Below are 7,950 nucleotides of genomic sequence, written 5' to 3' on the forward strand. Positions count from 1 at the left end.
AATACTGTGGGTTATAAAGAAACTGGTTACAAAGGGATTTCTAAAACAGCTTCTGACAGAGAGGGTGGAAAGAGCCTTTAAAGTTCAAATTTGTTCTTCAAACTGTTGTAATGAAACATCAATTTAAAACAAGCCGAGTACAAACATTGCATTACTGCCAGATTACTGGGTATGTAATCCTGTTTCCTCTGCAGTTTCCAAACATTACACTAAACTCATTGGAAAACAAGTCAGTTTTCAGGAGTGCTTAAGTAAATGCTCTATTTCCCTTAGATGAATCAGCTTATTTCTAAACAAACATTTATCGCACTCCAGTTACACATTGCTTCTTAAGCCGACTGAACTATGATTCAGAAACTAATGTTACCACCAAAACTTTTGAACATAAAACTGTTTCTAAGAAATGCTTTTAACAATCAGTTTTCTTTATTTGATGTGGCATCTATAGATTACTGTGCACAAGATTTAAGCAGTGGACAAACATCAGAACAAAAAAAGCCATTTTCAGTCTTGAAATAAGCAACAAAAATCCACAGACACCGAATATGACGTATAACAACACATTTAATTTAATGTATTCATGTTCCTCTACACCCCCTCCCACTTAACATAATAGTTAGCTGGATTCAATGCCAGCTCAGTCAGTTTTCGGCCTGTAAACACAGAGCACTCCCCTCCCCTCGCCCATGGATCTTCATTGTGTCTGTGAGTTTGCGATGATCATTTAAGAAGTTAGTTCCTGTTTATAGGGAGTTTCTCAAACGTGCTTCCCCTCCATCCTCACAACCCTCCCGGCTGTGTTAATGTCCATATCTCCCCTCTTCATCATCAAAGTTCCTTTCAGCAAGATCGTTTTCGAGAACACTTCAAGTGCGCAGAATAACCATTGTAAGAAGACCTGTGCAACATTGGAAAAAATCATGAAAAAGTGCAGCAGACAATAAATGTTTGGAATATTATTTTTTTTTTTTTTTTGCGACTCACCTAAAACATAAGCAGCTACAAGTTTCTTGTTAACACTTAAGTGGAGGTAGACAGGCACTGTGGATTCCTGCTCTCCCAGTGTTGGGAGCATAAGGGCCGCCATACACACCAGGCCTAAAAGGACAGTGAGGAGGCTGGGACCCCCAGATGCTGAACGGCTGTCTGTGCGAAAACAGAAAAGGAAGAAGCAGATGGTTTTAAAATGAAAGCAAACCAACAAACGATACAAAAATAAATAAATAAACCCAAATAAAAAATACAGCTCTCTGACTCCACCTAGTGGGAAGAGTGAACAGCAACACCTTTAAGGCCTAGCAAAGTTATCAGGAAAAAGCTATTAATATGCAGTTATTTTCAAGCAACATTGTGTTTATACATTTTAGAATTATATTACAGCAGTATTATAGCTTTAAGTTTGTTGCCAATTTTATTTTTGTCAGACAAAAAGTTTAAGAAAATAGCTTTGAAAAAAGAAAAATGTAAAAACTTTTGGTAACACTTCACAATAAGGTTATATAGGTCATAATAATGTTAGTTAATGTTAACAAAAAATGAACAATACATGTATTACAGTATTTATTAATCTTTGTAAATGTTAGTTAATGAAAATACAGTTGTTCATTGTTAGTTCCAAGCACAACTTTATATTTTAATAATACATTAGTAAATGTAGAAATTAACATTAATTAAGATTAATAAATGCTAATTTATGTTAACTAGTTAATGTAGTGTTACCAAACTTTTTAATAAAAAACAGTATTAAATATGTATTTAAAAAAAAATATAAAAATATGATTTCCAGTTAATATAAAATATTTTCTTTTTTTTTTAAAAATTAAGAAAATTTTGTTACAAAGAAAAAATAAATAAACTGAAACTTGCATTTTTTAATGAAAAAAATCTAAAAAAAATAGAAGTATTACTTATAGCAAATATTTAAAAATATATATCTCTAAATTTCAATTTGTAAAGAAAATTAATAAAATTAAACTTGTATTTTTTAAGAAAATGTGTATTTTCTTTAGAAATAATAATTAAGTAACTTAAAATATGAATAAATATATAAAATAGATAATAATATACATACATTACCAGTCAAAAGTTTTTTCATGTTTTTAAAGAAGTCTCTTCTGCTCACCAAGCCTGCATTTATTTGATCCAAAGTACAGCAAAAGCAGTAAAATGTTGAAATATTTTTAGTATTTAAAATAACTGCTATCTATCTGAATATATCTAAAAATGTAATTTATTCCTGTGATCAAAGCTAATTTATCTGAAATAAAAGCTCTTGTAACATTATGCACTATAGAATTCAAAAGCTTGGAGTCAGTATAATTTTGGGGAGGAAAGAAATTATAGAAATTAACACTTTTATTTATTTTTATTTATTTATTTATTTCTATTTCAGATAAATGCTGTTCTTTTGAACTTTCTATTCATCAAAGAAACCTGAAAAAAAACTGTTTTCAACATAATAATAGTAATAATAACTATTTTTGAGCAGCAAATCAGAATATTAAGAATGATTTCTGAATGATCATGTGACTGGAGTAATGATGCTAAAAAATCAGCTTTGAAATCACAGGAATAAATTATATTTTAAAACATATTCAAATAGAAAACAGATATTTTAAATAGTACAAATATTTCAAAATGTTACTGTTTTTTTGCTGTACTTTGAATCAAATAAATCCAGGCCTGGTGAGCAGGAGAGACTTCTTTAAAAAACATTAAAAATCTTACTGTTCAAAAACTTTTGACTGGTAGTGTACAAACACCTATGAATCAATCAGAGTAAAAACCAAGAACACAAATTCCTGTTGAGTTTAAAACACACCTGTCTGGAATGCAGTCTGCTCAAAGAAGACTCTGTCAGCAAGCTGCTCCTTCATCCTGCGCTCCTCTTCCTGGGGCCGGACCTGGGGCTGCTCCTGAGCGGCGGAGGGCAGCAGAGTGGCCATCACTTCCTTCCTGCCCAAAGCCTTCCTCTGACTCTGCTCAGACACCTGCAGCCGGAACTTATCAATCACCCCGTAATGACAGGCCCGCACATCCCTATGGCGGATCACGCTGTTTGGCGAAAATCACATTCACAATTGTGAAAGGCTCAAACAAATTAAAATATTAAAATAGTGAAAATTCAAGACCTAGAAACTTACATATCCACGCAACATTGCGGTTTAACAGCACCAGTGGCATCCACCACGGCATACTTGTTTGGCGCTGTGCACAAAACTGAAGAAACAACAAACAGTAAGAAAAGAAGGACCACTACAACACAGTACGGCTACTAAAATAAAATGTGAGACTCACCTTTGAATTTAAGAGCAAACTCATACGGGTTGTAGAGGGTGAGCACCTGCTTATGTGAAGCCTGCTCATCTGCGTAGAACACCAGCTCGGTGGGGAACACAAACACTGGAAGGCTTCCCTCCACTAGGTCAGGCTGCCGACTCTGCTGCTGCATTGGCTCCAACTGAGCTCACGTCCTCCTCCCTTTTTCGTATTCCCACTCCGTTTCTGAGCTGAAACGGCGCAGAGATCCAGTTCTTAATGCAGACAGTTCAGCTCTTTGGCAGCATGACGTTCACCTCTGAAATGACAGAAATGGGGCCGTTTAGATATACACTACCAGTTTTTGAACAGTAACATTTTTTATGTTTTTTTAAGAAGTCTCTTCTGCTCACCAAGCCTGCATTTATTTGATCAAAAATACAGCAAAAACAGGAAAATGTTGAAATATTTTTACTGAATACATTTTAAAATGCAACTGAATATATTTTAAAATGCAATTTGCTGCTAAAAAAATTATTAATATTATTATTTTTATTATTATTATTATTATTATGTTGAAAATAGCTGAGTAGAATTTTTTTCAGGTTTCTTAGATGAATAGAAAGTGAACAGCATTTATCTGAAATAGAAATCTTTTGTAACATTAAATGTCTTTTTCATCAATTTTGATCAATTTAAAGGATCCTTGCTAAATAAAAGCATTAATTTCTATAATTTCTTTCCCCAAAAAATAAAAATAATAATTATACTGACTCCAAGCTTTTAAATTGTATAGTCTATAACGTGACAAAAGCTTTTTATTTTAGATAAATGCTGATCTTATTTAAGTATTGATAATAATAATAGTAATAATAAATGTTTCTTGAACAGCAAATCAGCATATTAGAACAATTTCTGAAGGATCATGTGACACTGAAGACTGGAGTAATGATGCTAAAAATTTAGCTTTGATCACAGGAATAAATTACATTTTAATATATAGTTAAACAGATGTTTTAGATAGTAAAAAATATTTCAAAATTTTACAGTTTTTGCTGTATTTTGGATTAAATAAATACAGACTTGGTGAGCAGAAGAGACTTACTTAAAAAAAACATCCTTATTATTCAAAAACTTTTGACTGGTAGTGTAAATATCAAAGCCAGTCATAATAACAAAAACAGAATATCAGAAATATACAAAAGCCCACATTTAGTGTGAACTGACTGGCTAAAGTCACTGTGTGTAATTATATGTATAAAGGTTTGGGGTCAGTAGGATTTTATTTAAAGCAATTAATGCATTCCTGTCGCTTCTAATTCATTTACATACTTTTATAATGTTACAAATTATTTCTTTTTCAAATAAATTCAGTTCTTTTGAACTTTTTATTCATCATCATCCACAAAGTGTTCACAAAAACTATAAACATACAAGTTTCCAATATTTTATACTATTTTTTTAGTAATAAGAACTATTTATTGAGCAGCAAATTAGTCTATCAGAATCATTTCTGAAACATCACAGGAATAAAATACATTTTAAAATATATTAAAAAAGAGAACAGCTCTTTTAAATTGTAATACTATTTCACAATATTACTGCTTTTATTGTATGTCTAATAAAATAAATGCACCCTTGGTGAGCATAAGAGACTTCTTTCAAAAACATTAAAAAATTCTGACCCAAAATTTGTGAAGGGAAGATCACACAACACAGTAATACTCACATGGTGGGTCTGTTAAATGCTAAATGCAAATAAAGAAATTCAACTAATTATATAATTGTGCACAGCTAAGATAACACAAAGGAGGAGAAAACACTTCCCATATCAGCCTTGACGTCAAAGGCTGCACGTTCTGTCAAACTGTAAATGTATTTTGGCACAGATTCATCTGTCAACTTGGCATAAGCAGCCAAACTAGACAGATACCAACAAGAACAGACTGTTTGACAAGCACTTAAGCCTAAATAACTTTTTTTAAAAAATGAATTATCAGTTGTTGTTTACATGATCAGACTTTAGAAACCAAAATGATCAATTATCCTATTCATTGTGTCATGTTAATCATTTATTATGTTGTAAGGCTTATGCCGTTTGTGTCAATATTTAATCTGAAAGACATTTTTTTGTACAATAAACATCTTTAGTACAGTGCTGGGCAAACTGACATAAAATCCTAAAACAAAACCAGCTGCAGACTAACGCAACAGGAGGTTTCAATAAATTACATCTGACAGCATGAGTAAGTCTAAGTAAAAAATGGTTTCTCTCAGATTTATTTGTGGCATGAAAATAATAAAAGTATGCTTCAGAAAAGTGAAGTAAACACATGAAACGAAAAGCTTTTGCTCTCGCAAAAAGGATAAACAGTTTTACTGTGCATTATAAGCTGTTGATCAGAATTCAGAACTTAATTAGAAAACAAAGTTAGATTTATTATAGATTATTTATTGTCTCATACTGTTATATAACACATTGTCATGCCTTTGAAGTTAATAGTAATATTAGTAAATCTAATGTTCGATTTGAAAAACATCTTGTACAATAAACAACTTGTACAGTGCTGGGCAACTTGACAAAATCTGTCCTAAAACAAAAACAGCTGAGAACTACTGCAACAGGATGTTTAAATAAATAAGAAATTACATGAATAAATCAGTAACCACAGTTTCTCCCAGACTTATTTTTAGCATCAGGAATAATCAAGGGATGCTTCAGAAAAGTGAATTAAACACAAGCATGAACAAAAGCTGTTGTTTATATAAAAATACTTTAGAATTTAGGTGCCAATATAAATGCGCTTGTAAATAAAACGAAAGACAAAGAAAACTGCAAGGCACGTGTCAATATAATCTAATAATGGTGTCAATAATGACTAATGGATGATGGCCAAGATCTCTAAAAAAACAAGCTCCTGCCTCCACGTGGCTAGTCATGTGACCATGTTTACTGAATTCGTCTAAAACTCAAGGATTTCGCAATACGGGCTAAAGCAATAAATAAATAACGTCAAACTTAACCGTCTAACATCATACTAGTGAGGTCAATGACACAAGATGACAGCTGGCAGATACAAGGATGTCTGCTCTCAAATGTCAGTCTAGAGATGAATTTCACTGGGTTTTCCCAATGTCAGATAAATACTCCTAACAAGCATTTAAGAAAAATAATCTGTAAGTGTCCATTGTATAATACTCAAATACTCCCCGTCGAATGACTGATGTCTAGCTAGAGAATGTCTCCAGCAGATCCAATAACATCCTGACGGAGCTTTTGTCCTCGTCAAGGCTATTGTGTTTTGCTGACTATTAGCAGAAATCGCTATACGTACCATGACATTCATATATTATAATAAACCAACACATTAAAGCGTCAAATTTGCGACCTCAAGTCGTGTGATGTAAAATATTCCTTACTTACAATATGTTCGGATGTCGAATGTTAAACTAACGTTATATTAAAAAAAAGATGTCTGCCTGAAATATGATTAGCAAACGCTGTCATTTCAGCTCTCAACCGTAACTAGCCACTTAATAAGACGCTCCGTCTGCAAATATCGATACTGGTTAAAATAATTCAATAGACGTGATGTTCAATACTGTTCACTAGATGTACTGGATGTTGACGTATTGCTGATATGCTTAACCTATAATCATGCTAGCATAACAATATAGTAAAATCGAGATAACACAGCGTTTAATATTACGTTATTCAACGTTGTTATTTAAAGAAGTAGGTATATCGAAAACAATTAGAAAGCATATATGTTTACCTCGCTCCCGTTTACCGTTTAATGATATTTATTTTAAATCCCACCCCGTTTCCTTTTTCTTTGTCAACAATACGCTGCAAGCGCGCGTTGAATGCTGGGATACTGGAGTGCTTCAGGAATTCCGCCAAAGTCCTCTATGACGTCACTGCGTTTCGCGAAATGTGCTTTCTATTATTTATAGCTATTTTCTTCTTCTTTTTTAGAAGAAAATGATGTCTGTCTTTCGTTTTACACCACTAAAACTGCAGTTTGGGGGACCGTTTTACCTTTTACGAAAAGCCTTAAAGGGACAGTTAAAATGAAAATTCTTGCATTAGCCGTCCATGTTGTTTGTAAACCTGTGACTTTGTTTCTTAACTAGAAGAGTAAAAGAGATGCTGAGCAGAATGTTATTTTTTTGCGGTTTAAATGACATGTCTTGTTTTGTGTGACATAATTTGTATTTTTAGGTACACTGCCCCTTTAAGGTTTGACAGCAAAGCTCAAAGCATGCATTTCGTTAAAACAAAAACATTTTTTACCTATAGATGTTAGCTAATGTAAGCAAATGAAACTACTTAATAATTCCTTGTTCTTTTTTTTTTTAAGTGAAACGAACTTGACATCTGACGACAGTGCAAACAGCTCGTATTTCGCCTGTTTAGTTTATTAAACTAACCAACTCATCCTAAAGAAACCTGCACGCCCTTTAGTATGAATGCTCATTCACACGACAGCTATCCACCACCGCCTTTTTAGGGCACAACCCATAATCAAAACATTTGTGACCGCTTGCACACATTTGCACAATGAGCAAATTTAAAGAAAATTTTAGACTACAGAGAAATGAAAACAGGAAGAACATGACGACCTTTATAAAACCCACCTCTCAAGGGACACGCATACACTTTATGAATGAACAACACTGGCAGTTTCC

The 7,950-nt window shown here is 32.9% G+C and overlaps 1 protein-coding gene across 2 annotated transcripts; it reads right to left on the minus strand.

Annotated features, from left to right (window-relative positions):
• Nucleotides 1-404: 404 nt before the first annotated feature.
• On the minus strand, nt 405-7,150 carry mospd1 (motile sperm domain containing 1). Of its 2 annotated transcripts, none has more exons than XM_051127556.1 (6): nt 7,035-7,150; nt 3,298-3,577; nt 3,144-3,219; nt 2,822-3,054; nt 985-1,146; nt 405-898 (listed from the first exon to the last, which is right to left on the minus strand). In XM_051127556.1, the coding sequence occupies exons 2-6, from the start codon at nt 3,449-3,451 to the stop codon at nt 867-869; spliced, it is 657 nt and encodes a 218-aa protein (XP_050983513.1). In that variant the 5' UTR covers nt 3,452-3,577; nt 7,035-7,150; the 3' UTR covers nt 405-866. The 2 variants fall into 2 exon arrangements, with proteins under 2 accessions (XP_050983513.1, XP_050983514.1); XM_051127557.1 differs by lacking the exon at nt 7,035-7,150 and adding an exon at nt 4,988-7,004.
• Between the last annotated feature and the right edge of the window lie 800 nt (nt 7,151-7,950).

Source organism: Labeo rohita, chromosome 14 (assembly GCF_022985175.1).
Source record: "Labeo rohita strain BAU-BD-2019 chromosome 14, IGBB_LRoh.1.0, whole genome shotgun sequence".
Taxonomy (NCBI): Eukaryota; Metazoa; Chordata; class Actinopteri; order Cypriniformes; family Cyprinidae; genus Labeo; species Labeo rohita.

Bases quoted from the DNA above. Each gene is read 5' to 3' on its own strand.
- mospd1 (XM_051127556.1), bottom strand. From the start codon at position 3,451: ATGCAGCAGCAGAGTCGGCAGCCTGACCTAGTGGAGGGAAGCCTTCCA. The intron at 3,055-3,143 runs GTAAGTTTCTAG...TTCGCCAAACAG, and splicing joins CCGCAATGTTGCGTGGATAT to CGTGATCCGCCATAGGGATG. The intron at 1,147-2,821 runs GTGTGTTTTAAA...GTTTTCGCACAG, and splicing joins GCAGACTGCATTCCAGACAG to ACAGCCGTTCAGCATCTGGG.